Source organism: Xenopus laevis, chromosome 8L (assembly GCF_017654675.1).
Source record: "Xenopus laevis strain J_2021 chromosome 8L, Xenopus_laevis_v10.1, whole genome shotgun sequence".
Taxonomy (NCBI): Eukaryota; Metazoa; Chordata; class Amphibia; order Anura; family Pipidae; genus Xenopus; species Xenopus laevis.
Window position 1 is genome coordinate 97,738,581 of NC_054385.1, and position 22,624 is coordinate 97,761,204.

Sequence of the window (22,624 nt, forward strand, 5' to 3'; positions counted from 1 at the left end):
TGCTTGCCCAACATAATTGCTGCTTTTTGTAAAAAAAAAAAAAAAAAAGGAAAGGAAAGTTTGGGCATTCCATGAATTGGATCATAAGGATCATGTCAAGCGCCATGCTTTTTATGTTAAACAACTACTGTAGGAATCTGTGATTACAAACACCGTTTTTCAAAATGTTAAAGCACAATGACATTTCATTTCACTAACTTTAAAACACGGGAACAGATAAAATAGTAATTGTGGAATGTGTCAAATTTGGACACCCTAGTAAATCAGTATTTGGTAACACCTCCTATGATTCAGATCACATCTTGAACTTTTTGTTTCCAGATATGGGTCTTTTAATTCCTGTAGGTTTTTTTTTTGCCTTTCTTGCAGATTCTGAATTGCACGTTTAAAGGAGAAGGAAAGTCCTTTCATACCTGGGTTGCGAAATGTTAGGCTCCCCCAAGTGAATGTATTTACTTACCTGAAACCCCGGGCTGGTGCTCCTATCAGCAGAAAACTGCACCGGTCTGGGGTTATACCAGCGAGTACCATGGAGCGATCCTCTTCCGTCTTCTTCTTTCTTCAAATTTCCCGGTGCAGACACATGCGCAGTTGAACGAAATATCCGACTTTTTAGTTACAGTTCGAGAAGAAGCCGGAAGAGAAGCGCTCACTGGTCTAGTTTTCTTCTGATAGGAGCACTGGCCCAGTGTTTCAGGTAAGTAAATACATTCACTTAAAGTGGACCTGTCACCCACACATAAAAATCTGTATAATAAAAGTCCTTTTCAAATTAAACATGAAATCCAAATTCTTTTTTTTTTTTTAATAGTGTTCATAGTTGTTGTAAACTCATTTAAAAATCTCAGCTGTCAATCAAATATTGTCTGCCCCTTTTTCTAGCTTCTTTCATCAATCAATTTACTTCTCTCCAACAGAAAGGGTTCCTTCCACGTTTTGCTTAGTCTTTTTTTTTTTTTTTTTTTTTTTTTTTTTTTTTTTTTTACTATTTATATGTTCATGCATTTGGGGAGGGGTTGTTTTACTCTTCTTCACTAATCTATGCTTTAACGGGAGGTGCATTTAAATGCATTAAGTGCGAATAAGTTCACCAAGTCTTGTGTGTTCTCAACCTGCTAATATAGGATAATTCTGCATCACATACACCATATCAACTATCATGTATTTCCATCTGATCATATATGTCATCATATTTAAAAGCTCTGTAAGCTACAATATATATAATATAAATAAATATAACAAGGAATAGTAGTTATAAGCGTAACATCTATATTATGACATGTAATTGGATGCATATGACCATGCACTCAGTCTGCTGTCCACTGGAGTGGTATAAACACGGAACACCATTGGAATATGGATATATGTTCAGTAGTGATGCATGTCAGCACTGTATTACAAAGGACACTTTGGCTACACTTATCTTTCCAACAAATTCTTCTCATGTAAAAGCATGAAAATGGACAAGATTTTGTAGGGTGACTATTAATGTAAAATATGACCTGATAAAATCATTTGGTTTCTGATTTTTGAGTTTACATCTCAGTAATTCAATGAGAAACAAGCCTAGCAGACTTTCTTGCCCGATGAAATGACATTTCCTTCAAACGTTAGTGTGATCTCCGATGGAAATCCCCAACCAGTGGATGACGAGTAACATGTTTCTGACCAACCCCTTGCATATTGCTCCCAGTGGCCTCAAAGCAGGTGCTTATTTTTTGAATTCCAGGCTTGGAGGCAGGATTTGGTTACAGAAACAGATGTACTGCCTGTAACAGAGTCTCCTGTAGACTGCCTTTCAATATAGGGATATCAAATAGCCAATTGCAGCACTTATTTTGCACCACCAAGAACATTTTTCATACTTGTGTTGCTCCCCAACTCTGCTTGAATTTGAATGTGGCTTATGCATACCTCCCAACCTGGTCTGGACGTCCCGGTCATTCCAAACACACAGGGGCCCAAACAGCCCCCTACCAGCCCACTATATGGTAACTTTCTATAGAACCGTACAGGAGCCTCTCTAGCATTTGCCAGAACCCACGGATTGCCAGTCCAGTCCTGCTCCCAACTGTCCTGTTTTTCGAGGGGACAGTCCCGATTTTGACAGCTTAACCTGCAGTGCCCGATTGTTAATGAAATGTCCCGAGTTTCTCTCTGATCTCCTGCACTGAACAGCCACAATGTTTCTAAAACTAAATTAAATGAGAGGTTTTAGGCATTGAGCCCAGAATATGTGGCGGCTGCACTTAGATACATTTATAACAATTCGCAAAGAAACCATTGTACAATTTAAGAAAAGCAGGTCTCTTAGGGAAACTGAGACTTGAAGCTTAAAGAGCAATGCGACTTCATTAGCAAAACTGTAAACCTGACCCAAAAAACCTCAGAAATGTGTTCAAACTTTCCATAACCTACCAAATTGTGTAAAATGGATGCGGATTCAGGGGGTGTGGCCACAAAATGGGCGGGGTTAAATTATTTACCATCTTTAATTCCCTCTCTCTATTTTAAGAATGTTGGGAGTTATGCTTATGGCAAATAAAAGGTTAGGTTAATAGCAGTAGCAAATTAACTATTTTGTCCTGAAAAAGGGACAGGCTGCCAGATTTTCGCTGACTTTCCACAGCAAAACCCGCCCCCTCCGCTCGTGCCAGCGCAGCCTATGGCGTCTCCTCTTCACTGGGCAGCGTTTTCCACGTGTAGGGAACTCCGCCTCACTGTGTCCGTAGCCCCGCCCACACAGCGTCGTCAGTGGAGCTGATGGTTGGCGCGCTAAGCTGAAGGGGGCAGGCCGCAGAATGGCGGCGGTGTTGGAGTTGTTGCTGCAGGAGCAGGTTACAGTAGGAGCAGTTGTGCGCTGGGTAACGAACACAACGCAGGTACAGCGGCCCTTATGCAATGCGACGGTATAGGAGAGCACCCGAGCGCTGTATTGTCACACGAATGGCTCCCATGTTATCCTTTTGCCTCTAACACTTGCAGCTGCTCAGCACTTGCACAAGTTTGTTTATTGTGAAGTAGGCGCAGTAACTGGGGTTCATGTGACAGGCAGCGAGTGTGTGTGTGTGTGTCTGTGTCTCTGTGTCTGTCTGTGTCTCTGTGTCTCTGTGTGTGTCTGTGTCTAGAAGGGAGATAGGGTGTCACTAGTAGTCAGCATTGTGTCGGCTTGCAGCAATCTCTCATTCCTTCTCACTTTCACAAATGGACTCTTAAACCGAACCAGAGGCATGAATGTAGTTGCTAGACTGTAGGACTCCCTGGTGAGCTGAGGCTGTGGGTAGTAGCTCTGTCACAGCTGTTGGGATAAAGTTGCAAAGGGTCAGGTCACAGGTCTAGTAACCCATAGTAACTGGGCTGTTGGTAGTCCTGATCCAAATTTTGTGGCTTACATTTCCTCGCTGTGTCTAGATGTCACTTTAAAGGAGATGCAAAGGGGGTGCCAAAAGTTAGGCGCTCTCAGTGATTGTTTTCACTTCCCTTATACCCCTGCCTGGCTGCTGCATTTGTCATCCGAAAGCACCGGCCCTGGTTCTTGTCAGCAAATACCATTCTCTTGCTGCTTCTTCCCTCTTATAAATGGTTTTCCATGAGCAGTGAAGAGCTTTCTCACCTTACTTTTCCCCCCACATGCATCAGCCCTGAGTATCAAAGTAAGAGAAATTGGAATAAGATGTTCGCTGCTGTGTGGGGCACGTGCGGAGGCATCTGGGCCAGTGCAGTGCATTGGACCTGGGTATCATAGTTAAATCAGCCTGAAAAAAGACAAAGTCCATCAAGTTCAACCCCTCCAAATGAAAACCCAGCATCCATACACACAGCAGTCCATACTTAAACATAAATTATATACACCCATACCTATACTAACTATAGAGTTTAGTATCACAATAGCCTTTGATATTAAGTCTGTCCAAAAAGTCATCCAAGTCATTCTTAAAGGCATTAACTGAATCAGCATCACAACATCACCCGGCAGTGCATTCCACACTGATTTCACCTTTCCTTTTCCATTAATATGGATACCCACTACTCATAGCACTAACAAAAGTTTATAGTATTTGACATTGTTTTGCAGAATTTGTGCAAAAGGCAGTTATTTTGTTAGATTTCAATTGACCTGGAATCTGCTATTTGAGTGAGCTCTATTGCATCTGCTACGAAACGAAGTCTCCCTATAAGCTACATTGGATCTGTCAATAAAAATATGACACCCAACTCCTGCATGAAGACAGAATGAAGCTTATATTAATTTTAAATGTTTGCAATAGTTCTCCTTTAAGGGTTAACAACCCCTTTAATAATTTAATAACTACGTGTAAAAACCATTTTTTTCAATTGTAACCCATTTTTCAAATGATAATACCACCTGAAAACTCAAAACCAGCCACTTGACTGCTTAATAATACAAAGTACCTTAAAAGAGAGAGAAGCTCAAAAAATAAAATTTTCATAATTCAAAAAGGATATTCTTGGCAGCTTCAGCGGGTTGGGCCACAATATTTACTCCTTTTTTCTGGTCACGTCTACTTCAGATGACGTCACTTACGTTTACAATGACAGAAATTCCTGTTTTACTCCTTTTTTTTTTTTTTTTTTTTTTTTACTCGGGTAGTGGGTCCAAGCAGGTGAGGGTGCGGGTACGGGTCCCAAAAATGGACCCGCGCAGGACTCTACTACAACCTTATCTGTGTATATATGGCAGCATTAAGAGAGCTGCAGCTGAAGAGTTCAGTTGGACACATTTCTTCTGACCATGGCGACTGGTCATTTAGTCGATCAGACAGGTTAAAAGATGTTTATCTATATTTATACATATGCATGTATTGCCTATTTGATGATATCAATGGGAGTTTGTCACTACTATTAGTCGGACACTTGCTGTCAGTCAATTAATGGCCCGAGCATCGTGTGATTTGTTCTTTTTACTACTTTATATTGATCTGAACGGTTAGTTGCAGGTCAGAAGTTTGGCACAGACAATCGTTTGACCGACATAGGCTTTAATCCAGGAGTGCCCATACTTTACTAATGTGGGGTCTACTTTTAGTGATGTAGTCCTATTATGATCTACATCCATAATATCACCGTTAGCATTCTGTTCCATGGCAAATATTACTTAAATATTGTATTGATTTATAAGATAATTTATATTACTATATTTAAAAAGCAACACATTTTTACGTAACCTTAACAGAATAAATATCTGAATGAGAAGAATAAAACAGAAGGATAATTAGTCAAGCTGTTTGTTGAGATCTACTGATCACCAACTAAGGTATGCCGGCCGACAATTTTTTTGACCCCCATACACTTTAATGGGCATCTGCGACATTTTGTCGGCGGCAAATTTTTATCGAAACGGGTCAAATTTGCCCATCCCTACAGGCAGCTATTTGAAATGATACAATAGTTGCTAATGCTCCAGAGATTGTGCTGAAAATGTATCAACTAAATGTTGCAAAATTGTAATAGTTTAGAGTCTGCACCTGAATTACTGAGCTGCCAGACTGAAACACCAGGGACACGAACATTCAACTTTAAACTTAGATTTTGAAAAAACAGTAAAAAATGGAACGTAATTTAAAAAAGTCTCTATTTCTGGGGAATAATCTGAAAGCAACTTAACTGAAAAAAGTGTTTGGAAGGTGGACAACTCCTTTCATGACATTCACAAAAAATGTGTGCAATGTGGGAGATATTCCTTGGGTAACAATACTGATGGGACCAAAGGAAGCGTACAGCATCTTTATCCAGATAGCTTTAGTGGTTAGATTTGTGTTTGTTACTAAAATACAGTCTATATCATATTGACATGGATGCTAACAAGGACCCATGAGATTGTAAGAAGAGTATGTAGGATCAGATTTTTAGGAGTACTACAAAAATGTTACGCTGTCAAGTAAATAAATTCAAAGCTTGCATTCTGGGTTTCCAGTGAGAGAGATATGCAGGGTTGTTGACAACTTGAAGGGATTTGTGAAAAGATTCCTGCAATGGATCTGTTTTCTGATGGGTTACCCACAAAAATACCGGTATGTGTCTGGAAGATATTGCAGATGCAGACATAGCTGTTGGTTTGCAGTGTGTGTATAAAGTTAAACCTTAAATCTTATTGTGAGACATTTTTGTTCTACAATGGTTTTAGTTCATTACTTACCTATTTGTTTGTCATTCTAGGAGAAACCTGCACCTTCCAGTCTTGCCTCCCTCAGTTTACTTCAAAAAGACTTTGTCCCATTTCTTCTTAATTTTTTACGTGAACAGACTAGTCAGATTCTGACTAATGGGCCCTCTACGCCAGCAAAGACCCCAACCTCCAAGGCCATATCAAAGCCCAGTAGCACCCCTCATCAAAGGACAATTTCGGAGAAGAGGACTTCAAACTCGTCAGGTCACCGTGGAAGTCGGATGCAGCTTTTTGCCCAAACTCCAAATAGCTCAAATGCATCAGATACTTATTTTTTGTCTTCCACTTCTTTCTCCAATGACTCTTCTCTTTTGTCCAGATCAAACTTGACTGCTAATTTGTCAGGAAAAAAATCTGGTCCAACTAGTCCAAACCTTGGCTGCAGCCCATTGATGCATTACAATGAAAAACGCTCTGCACACAAACCTAGCTTGGGAAGCTTTTTGGTTCTTACACCAGAAGGGCAGCCACCTCGACGTGGTCGTAAAAAGAATAATAGCTCTGGCCGCCAAATGTCCAGAGACCAGGGAAGGAGATCAAATGATGAAGAAATCCAGGGAGATGTTTCATGGAGTGCAAACAGGAGAATTCACGGGGGCTCTGACTCTGCTACATCCCCTCCAGGTGTTAGCCAACTAAATCTTAATAACTTGGATGAATTCCCTCCAATGAATGCTTCAGCTTCCAGGTATGTTTTGAACTATTGGGTTATAGCAACTATACCTCTAAATTACAAAATAATTTGTGATGTTACTTGGTTAATATAGTTACCCATATGTAATTGTTGTTTAAAGGGGAACTTTTGCAAAAATAAAAATTTAATGTAAGCTCATATAACTGATTCCACTATAAACAAAATCTAACAAAATAACTGTCTTTTGCACAAATTCTGCATGTAGAGAGATATGTGTAGTGATTTTTATATAGTGAGCTCTAATACATGTAGACACAATGAGCCCCCCCCCCATAAGATATATTGGATCATTCATCTGACACCCAACTCCTGAATGAAGACAAAATGAAGAGAAACAGATGCTGACAGATGAGTAGTGAAGTTAAACTTGATTATTTCAGAAACGATACAGAATTTTTTAACTGATTACCTTTAAGAAGTCATATTATATCATCATATCATACAAAAAAAAAAAATCTACATACTTATGTTAAGAAGACTGGGATGTTGTTAGCTGTGTATTTTGGGTCAAGAGGCAACTTCAAGTGATTTTGGGAGACATGTGTGTTTTACCACCAGTGATTCACATTATTGCCAGTGGGAAAGTTTTTACAGGAGAATAGTTGCCCGCAGAAGCAGAGATTTAACATTGACGATTAATCTCCTGGTGTGCCATTGCCCTTAAGAAGGTGCCTAACTTTTGAGATACCCCAGTTATTTCAACTTTCCTTCATCTTTTAAGAGTCATATTAGTCATTCTTCCATGCACATTTGCTCTAGATTAGTTAGGATATTAAACAAAGGGCCCTTGCATACGATGGCAGCTTTATGGGCTGGCCTGCTGCACTTCTATGTTAAAAAATAAGCCATTTCTTGGCAACATATGTCCAATTCTATAGTAGAGAGGTTTTCGGTGTATAGTATACAGAACTGTGAATGCGATTAGTTTTCTTGCCAGCGGCAAGGCATTTCAGAGAGATTATTCCGAAGTAGAGAAGATTTGTCACTGGGCAGCTACTCTCCCCATCTGCCAGTGGTCCTGATAGATTTCCCTGTCTCCTGCTGTATTCTGCCTGCCCTATGCTCCCTGTGTGTGCTATAATCCGCCTGTCCTATGCTCCCTGTGTGTGTGCCATACTCTGCCTGCTCTATGCTCCCTGTGTGTGTGCCATACTCTGCCTGCTCTATGCTCCCTGTGTGTGCCATACTCTGCCTGCCCTATGCTCCCTGTGTGCCATACTCTGCCTGCCCTATGCTCCATGTGTGCTATACTCTGCCTGCCCTATGCTACCTGTGTGTGCCATACTCTGCCTGCCCTATGCTCCTTGTGTGTGCCATACTCTGCCTGTCCTATGCTCCTTGTGTGTGCTATAGTCTGCCTGCCCTATGCTCCCTGCATGTGCCATACTTTGCCTGCCCTATGCTCCCTGTGTGCGCCATACTCTGCCTGCCGTATGATCCATGTGTGTGCCATACTCTGCTTTCTCTACTTTGTCTGCGTGTGCCATGCTCTGTCTGTGGGAGTTGAGTCTAGGTTTGTTAGCATTTGGAAATGCTAGAGGACCCCAAGGTGTTTAATTGTGCTGTGGGTAGCTATGTTATCCACAGGGGAGGTGGAGGCGGCATATGGATTCAAGAGTGTGTCTTAATGTGACTTACATTTTTCACATATGAGTGATATCCCTGCAGAGAGCACCAACCATTTGATTTTTGGTGTGCTACCACGATTATTGTTGTCATGGTCTTAAAAGTTCTGGTGGTAACATGGGTTTTGTTTAAAGTGGGTGTGATTTAAAAATAAGGGGTGGTAAAAACTGGCTTCCATTATCGGCCCTCCACCAGAAAAATTCTGGACTTCAGAACAACAGAAATTGGACAGCACTGAATATAATCTATTGAAGTGTTTGACTTCAACAACTTTTTTACTGGTGCAGGGTAATAATAGGTTCTGTAAAACACCGTGCTGGTCCCAATACAGTGCTGCTTGTGAACCACAATTTTCAAATACTTATTAGGAAATTAAGTATTCTTACTTGGGTTGAGATTTGAGAATGTACTGGGCATCTGTATGACAATCCCCTTTTCTTCCCAAGGCTTGTGCAACACTGGGCTGAAACCTGACTTGCTTAAAAACACAGGCTGGGGGATCAGTCCATACGCTACAATCGACCCCTTACCTTATCTGCACCTGGAACCATTGCGTTGGCCTGGGTATATGCACATGTGGTAGATTTTTGCACCAAAATGGGAACTCTCACCCCATGTGGCTGTTTCTCTGTCTGTATTTAAACGCATAAAAACAGCACAGCAATGCTTATACACTGCGTGATGAGTATGCACTGAATGGCTCTGAGAGGAGTTGACCTCAGTGCAGACACACAAAGCAGATTTTAGTGTAAAAATACATACTTTTGTGTTTCTGCACTGGAATCCTCTTTCTTGTGTCTGCACACGGACCAAAACAGTGTCTGTCATTGCAGATACATCAGACAGCATATGAGAGTTTATCAGCTGTTTCTTTGCCTGCATTTAAACAACCAAGTGTGGCATTAGCTTAAGCCACACCAGAGAAGACATCACTTAAGCTGGCCATAGACGCAAAGATCCAATATTACCAATCATCGTACGATCGGACTTCCCCATCTCCCGACCTGCCACTAACCATTCAGATCAAATAAAGTACAAAAGAACAGATCAGCCGATGTTCTGCCCCTGACAGCAATTGTACGGAAGTTATGTCAGACAAAAGCTGGTGATAGTCTCCCTCTGAAAATTGTAGATCGGCAATACATGCAGAGATATTATTGGAAGCCGACAGAAATCTTTTAACCTGTCCGATCGACCAAAGGACCGATCTCCGCTGGACAAAAAAATGTCGGGACTCTACACACACAGTCCGAAAATCGTACGAATCGAGGATTCGTATGATCAGATCTTTGCGTCTATGGCCAGCTTAAGCTTTACTTGAGACTCCCAAAAGCTTATCTTGCATTTGTAAGAAATTATTTTGTTAAAGAAAACAACATAAGTGTATTCAACAAACTGGTGTGTCCGGTCCTATCAGTTCTGTGTTGCTGGGTCTAATAAGTTTCAAGTTTTTTCAGTGTGCAATTTATATTCAATTAGATATTCATAATAAAGCTTTTTATTGTATAATTATGTACATTTCTCTAAATTCCTGCAGCAAATCAAAACCATCCAGAAGAATCAATCCTACTCCGATCAATGACGTAAGCTTGATGTCCAAATCCAGGGTCTGCTTCACCTCCACACCCATACAGCAGTCCACTATAAACCGACACCAGGCAGGCATGGATGTGTTTACTAATGTTAAAGAAGGAAACTGTTCTCCTGCAAACGGTGGAAGCCTTCATGAAGAAAGGGAAATTTTGAAGAAAGAAAGGTACTACATCTTTAATTATATTCAACGAAATATATGATGCTGATACTTAAGTTTTAGCTAAACGTGTGTAGATAAAAGTGCAGATTTGACTAATATAGAAATAATGATACAAAATGGCATGAATTTCCACACAAATGTGTAAGCTTGGTTCAGCTTGTGGAACAAGCACAATTTGTACACACATAGCCAAAAAAAAAAAATGGGAAAGGGGAAACATTAATGGTCTGCTCTAAAATAAGTTGTTTTTTTTTTTTAATTTACTCTTAGATCCAAATTAATGCAGCACACATCCTCTCCAGTTCTATTGGATCCTGTCACTCCCACCAAGTGTTACAGCCGAAACATGAGCCTGTCTGCAGATACCCTGCTCCATGCAGACAATGCAAAAGTGACATACAGGAAACAGCTGAACATCCTTGCTGAGCTCTATTCAGCTTGTATAGCAGGTACTAAAACTACACTTAACTGGCACCTATGATTGTAACAATTTGGATAATTGGACTTCAATCACGTGTTTTTAAGGCTTTATAAGCAAAAATTACTTTTTGTGTCCAAATGACCGTGGTCTTAATGTCTCTGCAAAATACATTATAAAATATCACTTTGCTTTCACTTAGTAAAGCCTCCCTGCCTTACATTATGTATTAACTAAGGATATACTTTATAACAATGGCAAGTTGGTAAGAGAGTACACGTTTAGGTATAGACTAAAAAGATATTTATACATATACAAAAAGCTTATAAAATATATGTTAACGTGAATGAATATTATATTGGTTACACTTTGTGACGTTGGGCATTATTCGGTGACTGTTGTCACTGCTATAAAATAATCAATTTAATCTGATTATTATGACAAACTCGTGTAATTCGAGTTTGCATTTTTTTTTTTTTTAAACATCCTTGTTGTCACAACAAAGTGTGAAACAGGTCTTAAACATAAATGCATCACATGTAGCTGGTAAATGATCTGCACATACAGTATCTATAACTGTCTTTTGAATCTTTGTGGGGGATAATTAATGTTCAGAGATGTACAGCTGTACAGCAAAATTTAAATAATACTGAGCAAAATGTGACTTTATGCCCATAAATGCTGCTTTTTATTCTCAAAGGCATTTGTATTTAAAGGAACAGATGCATCAAAAAATGAAATTAAAATGTTTTAAAGTGGACCTGTCACCCAGACACAAAAATCTGTATAATAAAAGTCCTTTTCAAATTAAACATGAAATCCAATTTCTATTTTTTATTAAAGCATTCATGGCCATTGTAAGCTCATTTAAAAATCTCAGCTGTCAATCAAATATTGTCTGCCCCTCCTCTATGCCATGGGCATAGAGGCGGGGCAGGCAATTACTTTCACTTTCCATTCAGCACTTCCTAGATGTCACTGCTCTCTCCACATTCCCCTGTTCTCGTTAACATTTAATTGTGTAGCCAGTGCATGGGGATGGACATCGGGTCCCCCATTCTGGTGCACAAACAAGATTCTGAGATGATACAAGACTTGTCTTAATAACAGTGTCCACAAAATGGCTGCTGCCTGCTTGTTATAATTATGAATTCCCAGACTGAAGGAAACAAGATTCAAATAATTTATACAGTGTAATTAAAGTTCATTGTGCTTGACTAATGTGATAAAATAGGATTTTGAATAATTTTTTTGGGTGACGGGTCCCCTTTAAAGTAATTTACATATAATATACTGCTAGCATGCACTGGTAAAAGCAATGTGTTTGCTTCAGAAAGGCTACTAAAGTTTATATAAATAAACTGCTGTGTAGCCATCAGGCAGCCATTCAAACTGGAAAAAAGGAGAAAAGGCACAGGTTACATAGCAGATAACAGATCAGCTCTGTCCAGTGAAATAGTGTGTTATCTGCTATGTAACCTGTGCCTTTTTTCCAGCTTGAATGGCTGCCTCCATGGCTACACAGCAGCTTGTTTATATAAACTATAGTAGTGTTTCTGAAGCAAACACACAGCTTTCACCAGTGCAGAGCAACAGTACATATTTTAATTACTTTTATACACGTTCAGTTTTTGGTGTTACTGTTCCTTTAAAGATCTGAAACTTTAACGCTAATGGAATTCACCAACAATTGGTTACATGAAGCTTATTTCATAAACAAACAGCAATGTTTACACCCATAGTCAAATAAAATTGGAGGGGCAAAGATCAATGAAGTCCACTCTAAAATTAGCTTTTTTAGATCCAAATATATGCAGCACACATCCTCTCCATCTGTATTGGATCCTGTCACTCCCTAGGCATAGTTCAATAATGAAACAGGCCTCTCGTCAGTCTACTTCCGCAGCGCATTTTCCTAATACAGTTATATATAGGAACTTTTTAGTTTTTACTCTTTCACAGTTATTGTTTAAAGCAGAAACACACAAATACAGCAGGAATTCTAAAAATACCATTTGTTTTTTACCTTTAACAAAATTAGAAAAATAAAAATATCAGAACTATTCATACTGTGTAAAAAGGAATGAGCTATTGTTTCAGGTAATACATTCCTTCAAAATAAAATATAACAAAACATCTATGGGCAGATTTGCAAGAAACACTTAACAAATTGTAAGTCCTGTGTGAATATGCCCCTTTAAATATAGAAATGCACGTGCTGTCATAAAACCTAATGAGCTGGTAAACTTTCCCTCACAAATGGGGGTAAGGTGGTTTATTGAGAGGCATCATAAAGTAAAGGTTAGTTTAACTGCGGTTATAATCATACAGATAACAGCACAGGTCAAAACACCCTCCATTTGCCTGTAAAAAAAGCCCGATATGTCGTTGGCTTAATTGTTCATGAGGGTTTGAGCAGCTGGGTACACCAGCTAGTCTTGCATTTTATGGTCTGCAATGCATTAACCTTTTTTATTTATTTTTTTCAACGCAATACTCAATATAGGATGTAATAAACCTTTCATTTAATTGCAGAAAATCTCGTGCCCAATATATTCCTGGAATTCTTTTTTGTCCTGCAGTTGCTCACATCAAGGGGGCATGCTGCAGATGGAGAGTGTGATCCTCATATTATGTGCAACATTAAAGGTGAATGTAAAATTACATTTGTGCTTGTAAACCAAGGTTTATATTCTGTTTTTGTTTGTGGAAATGCAGTTTGATTTTTTTCTAAATTATGGCTTCATAAATGAATAACAAGATCAACATTTATATGGAAGCTGGGCAGTTTTGTATTACCGGTATACATGTACGGTAGGTACAATTTCAAAATAAGTCGTAAAGATGGTCTGGACCTGTACAAAATATTATATATATTATATTTTATATATTAGCTTTTTATTTATATATCAATATTCTTCCTCTTTTTTTTTTTTTTCAGATGCAGTGGAGCAACCTTACTTTCAAAGTGTTCACAATTGCGTATTCTTTGCAGTGGTGGTCCTTGATTTTCAGTTTCCGTATGTTTTTGAGTACACTACACTGCATACTAATCCCGAATTATTACTGAGTTGTTTGCCTTTGCAATCGAATACAATAACATCAAGGTTTATACAACTGTTATGATGAAGATTCCTCATTTTTATATTCTATTTCTTAATTCTCTGTATTTCAGAACTCTTATGCAGCACATTCATAACTGTTGGTGCATCATTAAGGATTACAGTCTCGTTTCCCTACTACATAAACACAAATTTGCATTACTAGCTAGTTATATTGTCAGCATGTTTTTGGGCTGTGGGAGGAAACGGCACGTCTAAGCATAGTTAATTTCCAAGCTTTACACCATGTGTTTGACATTTTGCATCACATTTGTCCCTTCTTTGTGGCTTGTACCATGCAGCATATTGTAGCCTTGAATGAAGGGTCAAATATCTGGTTTTCATATCTTCCCAAAAATGTGATTTTGCATAATTAATAAAACTCCAATTCAACTGTGCTATTAATAAAATGAAATTGTGGTTAAAAATAGTATTTATTTAGCCTTTTTTGCACCTCCTGGTTATGACAAAACATAACAAAATTCTGTTCTCCGCTATGTCTCTTAATAGTTTTTTGCCATAATTCTTCAGCACAGCAGTGGATATTAACAGGCAGACCATGGTTTCAGTAGCAGTTACATTTACAAATAACTTCCAGACCATTTACACATTATAATACAGGTAGGGAACAGTTTATCCAGAAGGCTCAGAATCATGACAAGGCCATGTTCTATTAAGTCCATTTTAAGATAATTCTAATTATTAAAAATGATTTATTTTTTCTTTAATAATACAGCAGTACCTTGTACTTGATCACAATTAAGCTGCATGAATTCATACTGGTGGCAAAAAAAAAACCTTTTGGGATTTAATGTTTAAATTATTTTTAGCGGACTTAAGGTATGGAGATCCAAATTATGGAAAGACTTATTATCTGGAAAGCCCCGTGTCTCAAACATTCTGGATAATAGATCCTATACCTGTACATATATTAGAAAGTTACTTGGAATTAAATTTTTTTATTTATTTACATATACTAAATACTTATTTTCACCTGAAATTTGTTCAATTTACACAGGGTAATTTCTTATTTGGATAAAAGTACCTTGAAGCTTCTTGCTGAAAATGAACGTATTTCTGCATTCTCATCTGCATTACATGAGCGACTTCTGAAAGTCTATGAAAAAAGTACAGCAAAGGTATGAGGTAGCATAGAAACCACTGTAAGAATGTATAAATTGTTTGTGTAACTTACCTAGAACCACCTTTGGAATGTCCATTAGGCTGCTGGGGTGTTTATGATTATTGGCACTCTCCTGATACTTTATACAGGTATAGCATCCATTATCTGGAAACCCACTATCCAGAAAGCTCCAAATTACAGAGAGGCCAACTCCCATAGACACTCTTTTATCCAAATATTCCAGATTTTTAAAAATGATTTCCCTGTAATAATAAAACAGTAGCTTGAACTTGATCCAAACTAAAATTATGATGAACCACAACCCTTTAGCAGTAAAGATCTGTGTCTCCAAAGATACCCTAGTATCTTCCCCATCTTCTTTTCTGCTGATTCACTGCACATGCTCTGTGCTGCTGTCATTTACTGAGCTTATGGACCCACCCACAATATACAGTACACATAATATACAGTAAATGTCACTATATAAGGCTGATTAGTAATTAATACAGATAATTTGTACATGGCAGCACAGAAACCAGTTCAACTAGCATCCAAATTTAATAATCAGCCCTGTAGCATCAGCTTATATTACAGGCCAACCTTAAGCTGAAACTTTATGCAGGTGCAATAAATTTAGTATATAAAATATGGCATTTTTAACCATATTCACTTTTAGGTTTTAGTTCTCCTTTAAACCCTGTCTGGAGCTCACAGTCGCTGAAAAGTCCTGAATAGCACATGTGCAGTAGAGTAAAAATCTGAACTTTTATGTTCATATTTTTCCTCTGCTGTGCATGCAGCTTATCCAGGATAGTGGAGCATTGCAGTAACATTGACAGAGATGGCAACATGGTGCTCAAAGTTTACCCCAGTTGCAATTTTCAGAAAACTGAAGAGATGGTCCATGGTCTAAAGTAAGCAATTATATTAATTGGGTGGCTGGGTGTCTGCCACATTGGCACCAACCAGCATATTTGAATTGCCTTATCCATTAAGATTTAAAATTATCTCATCTGAAAGTTTAAATTGATTTGCATTTTAATGGTTATATCTCCCATGAAAGCTCTGTCACGATCTTCTTTTAGTTTAGGGCTGTACTTTCTAATATGTGGATAACTGTGTCTTGAATTATGTGAATGTATGCAATGTGAATATAAAAAAACAAAACAAACTTGTCTTTTACATGTGTCCATACAGTGCTCTTGACCTTTTTTTAGTAGTAGATGTTTAACAAAATGTTTTTTTGGGGGGTATTTTCTAGGTTTCCCTCTTTCTTCCACCTGCCATACAGTCTGTGTCTTTTCAGCCTGAAACTGATAACAGATCGAACTTCACTAGTGATCGGGCCTTCCATATATTTAAGAAACAGAGGTATTATTAAGAATTCTTTTAGTCCAGTTATGTTATGCAGATTATGTTTTTGCTTTGAATGCTATTAGCTGTATTGATGCTTGACAGTCTGTTGCTGAACCATTATTGCCCATCCTTGTAATGCATATGTTACACTTCATTCAGCATATTTAAACAGGGTATAAAGCGATAACCTTGAAATGGCTGTATTCCCTTTGAAATCTTTGTGTAAATTACCAAATATTATTTATAGTGAGCACAGCTTGGTACATTTTTCATTTTACTACAGGGAGTCTTATATTAAATACCTTCTTAACAGGGATGAAATGCTTCCATCTTCAGTTGTGTTTCAGATAGAATCCCTGAATGGCAGTAACTTTGCAATAACATAGTACAGACATACACACATAGAGGCAAATTTACTAAAGGGCGAAGTGGCTAACGCTAGCGAAAATTGGCCAGCGTGACGTCAATTTGGCACTTCGCCGATTTACTAACGGTCCCTGGCGTAAATTCGCTAGCGAAGTAGACATACTTTGCACCCTTACGCCAGGCGAAGTTGCCCTCTGGCGAAGGGACTTAACTACGCTAATTCACTAAGTTGCGGATTTTACTGAACGTTCCCTCTTGCGCCAGACTTTACTTCGCCAGCTCAGACCAGGCGAAGTGCAATAGAGTAGATAGGAGTTTGTCAAAGTTGAACATTTTTCTAAGTCCCAAAAAACACTGGCGTTTTTTACTGGGTGATAGGCTGAAAAAGATTTTTTTTTTGGGTACCCTCCATCCCCCTTACATTTGGCACCTAAACTATGCAGTGGGCACATGTGTAGGGCAATATAAGACCTCTATTTAATTTTATTAAGTTTCCCTGGGCTTGCGTAGTGTAATGTAGTTGCTGCAGCATACACGTCCATTGTACTTTAACTGCACGCCGTATGCTAATTAGGCATCGGTAGCGTAACTATGGACTGCTTATTGTATTATCGCTAGCGCAACTTCGCAACCGTTCGGTAACCTGTGCACAACTTAGGATGTTCGTGAATTTGCGCAGCCCTGGCGAATCTAAGCCTGGTGAAGTGAGCAAAGCCGTCGCTGGCGCAACTTCAAATCTAAGTAAATTTACCCCATAGTCGATGAGGTTGAAAAAGGGTTCCATCAGGTTCAACCTTTGTTTTCTATGTGAGTCTTCCTTACTGCTATTTGATCCAGAGGAAAGCTTAAAGCCCCTCTCCAATTTGCCTCTGGGGCAATTGGAACAGTCCCCCCAATGAGTTTTTTGCTGCTTTCTTTAAAGAGTCGGCACGGCATTGTAGAGACTTGAAATGGACAGACCAAATACTGTTTTCAATAACAATATTTGGTCTGTCCGGTGCGAACTCTTTAAAGGGATACTGTCATGGGAATTTTTTTTTTTCTTCTTCAAAACATATCAGTTAATCATGCTGCTCCAGCAGAATTCTGCACTAAAATCAGTTTCTCAAAAGAGTAAACAGATTTTTTTTTATATTTAATTTTGAATTCTGACATGGGGCTAGATATATTGTCCATTCCCAGCTGCCCCCAGTCGTGTGACTTGTGCTGTCATAAACTTCATTCATTCTTTTCTGCTGTACTGCAAGTTGGAGTGATATCACCCCTTCCAGCAGCCTAATAACAAAACAATGGATAGGTAACCAGATAACCGCTCCCTGACACAAGATAACGGCTCCCTGGTAGATCACATCACTCAATAGTAAAATCCAGGTCCCACTGTGACGCATAGAGTAGGATAAACAACAGCCTGCCAGAAAGCAGTTCCATCCCAAAGCGCTGGCTGTTTTTGAAAGCCCATGACCAGGCAAAATGACCTGAGATGGCTGCCTACACACCAATATTACAACTAAAAAAATTACACTTGCTAAGTCAGGAATGAAATTTTATGTTGTAGAGTGAATTATTTGCAGTGTAAACAGTGTAATTTAGAAATAAAAACGACATAAAAATCACGACAGATGCCCTTTAAATATGTTCCATGATTATTTGTAAATATAATTATTTACAAATAATCATGGAACATATTTAATGTATGTTGGAAAGCTCCTGAGAATTAATTTCATTATGCAAAAAATATTGCATTCATTTTAATTTAAAAGGGTTTGCATAGTTCTAATTAAACACATTTTAAGGAGTCTTTTACTATAAGGAAGGCAGTGTGCAAAAAATGCAGACCTCTGTGCTCCATTTTTGAGATCAGTCACATATAGCTAAGCCCTTCCAATGCTGCCTACTTTCAGTTGTGCTGTATTCAAGTGGGGCAGGGGTTTATTCTTTCCCTGCTCCCACCACCTATCCATCCTTTAAAGTGATACTGACACTAAAAAAAAATGTATTTTCAAACTAATCTGCATTAAAAGTTACCTATAGGTCATGTTGACCGTTTTTCGCTGATAGTTCTATTTTTGTAAGTGTTACTTGAAGTTCCTAAAACCTGACTGTCCCTTCTTCAAGAGTGCGTTTATTGTCATTTCATCCATATACGTTTGTACAGTACACAGTGAAACGAAACAACGTTCCTCTAGGACCATGTTGCTACACAACACAACATAGTGTACCAGACAAAAAGTGCAAGTGCAAAAATATGCACCTCCTGCAATACAGGTCAGCACAGTGCAGGGACAAGACAGTGCACCCTCAGCAGATGTAATATGTTAAGTAAATAATGCTGAACGTCAGACATGATGGGTGTATCATTGTGACATGACAGTAGCAAGAACATGATAAAGAACATGACAAAGTGCAGATGTGCTCATAGGGAACAACTGTATCTAATGGCTATTCGTCCATACAATGGCGTACAGTGGCTTTGTAACGTTGTGATATATAGTAAGGTCAGATGGAGTGTGTGTGTGTGTGAGAGAGATCTGTCAGGTCCCTGAGTATTTAGGGGCCTTATGGCTTGGGGGAAGAGACTGTTACACAGTCTGGTAATGAGGGCCCTAATGCTTGGTACCTTTTTCCAGATGGCAGGAGTGAGTGTGAGGGGTGTGTTGGATCAGCCACAATGCTGGTGGCTTTACGGATGCAGCAAGTGGTGTACATGTCCGTGATGGAAAGAAGAAAGAGAGACCTATGATCTTCTCTGCTGTCTTCACTATCCTATGTAGAGTCTTGCGCTCCATGACAATGCAGTGCAATGCTAACGGAATACTTCTGCACAAATATGGCAGCCCCCTCATAGAGAAACACAGGGGTAAAAAAGATAATGTAAAAGCACATGGCAAAATTATAAATAGCATTCATAGATATTATGATAGAGATAAAAAAAAGGTTATTTTCTGGTGTCAGTATCTCTTTAACTTGTGCATCAAAGGACCCAGGTTGCTATGGATCCCACTCATTACTGCCTGCCCTATGGTAGGAACAAAGGACAGGGATGGCCTCCTGATACTGTGCACCTCTTGCTGTAGTTTTTGTCTGCAGTTCAGTCTGTGGGAAAAGTTAATGACCTCTTAAGTGTTTTCCAGTTTATTTTATCAATAACTGTAACCATGTTCTCTCTTCCTCCTACTGTCAGAGATGTTTTCTATGAATTGCTGCGAGAGTGGGAGGATAAACATAGAAAAGCAGATTGGGACTTTGAGCGTTGCCTTGGCGGTAGGATCAGGTAGGTGGTGTAACATATACACTTAAGAAAGAAACAGAGGCACAGCTGACTTTGTGGGTGATCCCATATTTTGGGACGAAGTATGAATTTCCTGAAGTAATAGGTCAACCTATTATATATCTATATATGTACACATACATGCAGAAATAAGTCAACCCCCAAGCTGTTTATGAGGATGGTTCAGCTTTCAGTTAACACTTAATGTTATTATATATAGCAACTATTCAATTGGTCTTATTTTTTTTTATAGTTTGTTTTTTAATTATTTGTCATCTTCTGACTTTCCAGCTTTCAGATGGGGGTCACTGATCCCATCTAGAAAAACAAATGCTCTGTAATGTAATTTCAAACTGGAGAGCTATTAAAAAAAAAAAAAGCTAAATAACTCAAAAACCACAAGAATATCACTCTCTGCATCATACTAAAAGTTAACTCAAATGTGAACAACCCCTTTAACATACAAATGTATTACAAAGAATTTGAACTGAACAAACTGAAAAGGGGATTCTCCAATAGGGAGAATAGGTGCCCGAAGTATTACAAAAATTGTACCTTCAACTGACGTCCTCACTTATGAGTCCTTAGTCTACAGGTTTCTGATCCATAACTATAGTAGCTTCAATAATTCAACTTCAGTAGTTAATAAATAACTGTAATGAGACTATTAAAATAAAAACACATAATCACCAGCTTTGCACCAATTAGGGTTGCCTTAGTACATTGTTTCCCCCCTTGGGAAGGCTTTTAGCAGAAACAAGGTGAGTCAGGCCGGTTAGACTGAGAATTGGGTTAAATGGCCATTTGCTCTGCTAGATACACCTGAAAGGCTGGCTTGAAGGTCAATTAGGATGAGATTTTGGGTTAATATGTATTTGCTGTCCTAGATTTCCTTGGAGTTATGCCATGGGGCACAAGTTACCTGGTATTTTTAAAGAGCAGAAATTCCAAATTTTAAATTGGAATTTCATCTGTTCTAGTGCAGAGGGCACTATCCTTGTTATCTGCACTAGCAATGTGGCCCTCCTCTGACATGAAAAACAAAGCATGGGTGGCGGCATCTTTTCATGACCTAAGGTCCTGGCAAAGGGTCACATCTTCAAGTAGCACTTGACCAATTAAAGTTTATTAACCGCTGCCCTAGTGGGTTGTGTCCATAGCAGTAAATAAATATGGCACATTTGCTATTATTGAGTGCATTGGGGAAGTGATGCCCTATCAACTTTATAACTGTAGGCATGATTATTGCAATAAAAATATTCCCTACATCGACCCAGATGCTGTTATCGTTGATCTAATTAATGGAAACTGATGCCAATTCAAGACTTATTGTAGTTGAAAGATATTATTTTGTCAGTAGAAGTTGAGTTCTTTCCTGTACAAACCCCTGCAGAGCGTATTCTTAGCAAGAAATTAAATATTAAAGGGCTTCTCCTTCAAACATTTTTTTTTTCCAGTTCAGTTGCTTTCAGATAGTTCACCAGAAATAGATGTTTTTTCCATTTGCTTTCTATGTTCTATTTGTGACAATTTCTCTAATATTGAATTGGAAAGTTACATTTTTTTACCACCTTATGTCTTTCTAAAGGGGGTGGTCACTGACTCGGTAACGGTTTTAAATTGATACATTTAGGGGCTGATTCACTAAGCTCGAGTGAAGGATTCGAATGAAAAATACTTCGAATTTCGAAGTATTTTTTGGGTACTTCGACCATCGAATTGGTTAAATTCGTTCGAAGTCGAACGAAATCGAACGAAAAATCGTTCGACTATTCGACCATTCGATAGTCGAAGTACTTCCCCTTTAAAAAAAACTTCGACCCCCTACTTCGGCAGCTAAAAGCTACCGAAGTCAATGTTAGCCTATGGGGAAGGTCCCCATAGGCTTGCCTGTGATTTTTTGATCGAAGGATTTTCCTTCGATCGTTGGATTAAAATCCTTCGAATCGTTCGATTCGAAGGATTTAATCGTTCAATCGGACGGAAAATCCTTCGATCGATCGATCGCAGGATCAGCGCTAAATCCTTCGACTTCGATATTCGAAGTCGAAGGATTTCAATCCGAGGGTCGAATTTCGAAGTATTTTTAACTTCGAAATTTGACCCTTAGTGAATCGGCCCCTTAGTGTTATAAAAAAAAATATATATATATATAATTTTTTTTTAAAAAAAAAATAAGATTGAAAGCAGTTTCCGGTGAACAATCAGCAACAACTTAACTGAAAAAGTGTTTGGAAGGCCGAACAAACCCTTTAATCTGTTGTGTGTAAGGAAAAAAACCTTTAATATTAATATACTACAATCATTTTATGGTTTACACAGCTCTGCATGATGGATGACTCAAGGCTGGTAGTGCTGGTCATTGTTTCATCTACTGATTCTTAGAAAAATATGTAGAAAAATTATTTTACAAATGGATTGCAAATGCAGTTACATACCAGACAGGTCGATAAAATGTGACAAGGTTTTCTTATCAATTTCCTTGTTACATAACAGTTTACTATTGTTTGTGTTTTCAGGGGAATGATGGCCAATCTTTCTGCAGTATGTAACCACCATCACTTTGCTAGACTGTTTCAAAAGCAGCTCGTCCAGGTAAGGACACATTTTAATATGTTGGAATCTGCTGTTTTGCATCAGCACTAAAAAAAAACCTGCTATATGAAGAGCAAAGTTGTTACATAATGGCAGACATTGGTGGTTTATTTCAAAAATGATATAGCTGCTAAATA

The 22,624-nt window shown here is 38.6% G+C and overlaps 1 protein-coding gene across 1 annotated transcript in view; it reads left to right on the forward strand.

The window, feature by feature from the left end:
* The first annotated feature begins 2,681 nt into the window (after positions 1 to 2,681).
* cdan1.L (codanin 1 L homeolog) overlaps positions 2,682 to 22,624 on the forward strand; it is a 49,526-nt gene continuing 29,583 nt past the window's right edge. The window contains exons 1-10 of the mRNA XM_018231061.2: positions 2,682 to 2,882; positions 6,178 to 6,875; positions 10,045 to 10,263; positions 10,531 to 10,709; positions 13,214 to 13,327; positions 13,620 to 13,698; positions 14,798 to 14,918; positions 16,164 to 16,273; positions 19,806 to 19,895; positions 22,412 to 22,487. Coding sequence (XP_018086550.1) covers positions 2,802 to 2,882; positions 6,178 to 6,875; positions 10,045 to 10,263; positions 10,531 to 10,709; positions 13,214 to 13,327; positions 13,620 to 13,698; positions 14,798 to 14,918; positions 16,164 to 16,273; positions 19,806 to 19,895; positions 22,412 to 22,487 — 1,767 coding nt within the window. The 5' untranslated portion in view covers positions 2,682 to 2,801. The remainder of the gene's footprint in view (positions 2,883 to 6,177; positions 6,876 to 10,044; positions 10,264 to 10,530; positions 10,710 to 13,213; positions 13,328 to 13,619; positions 13,699 to 14,797; positions 14,919 to 16,163; positions 16,274 to 19,805; positions 19,896 to 22,411; positions 22,488 to 22,624) is intronic.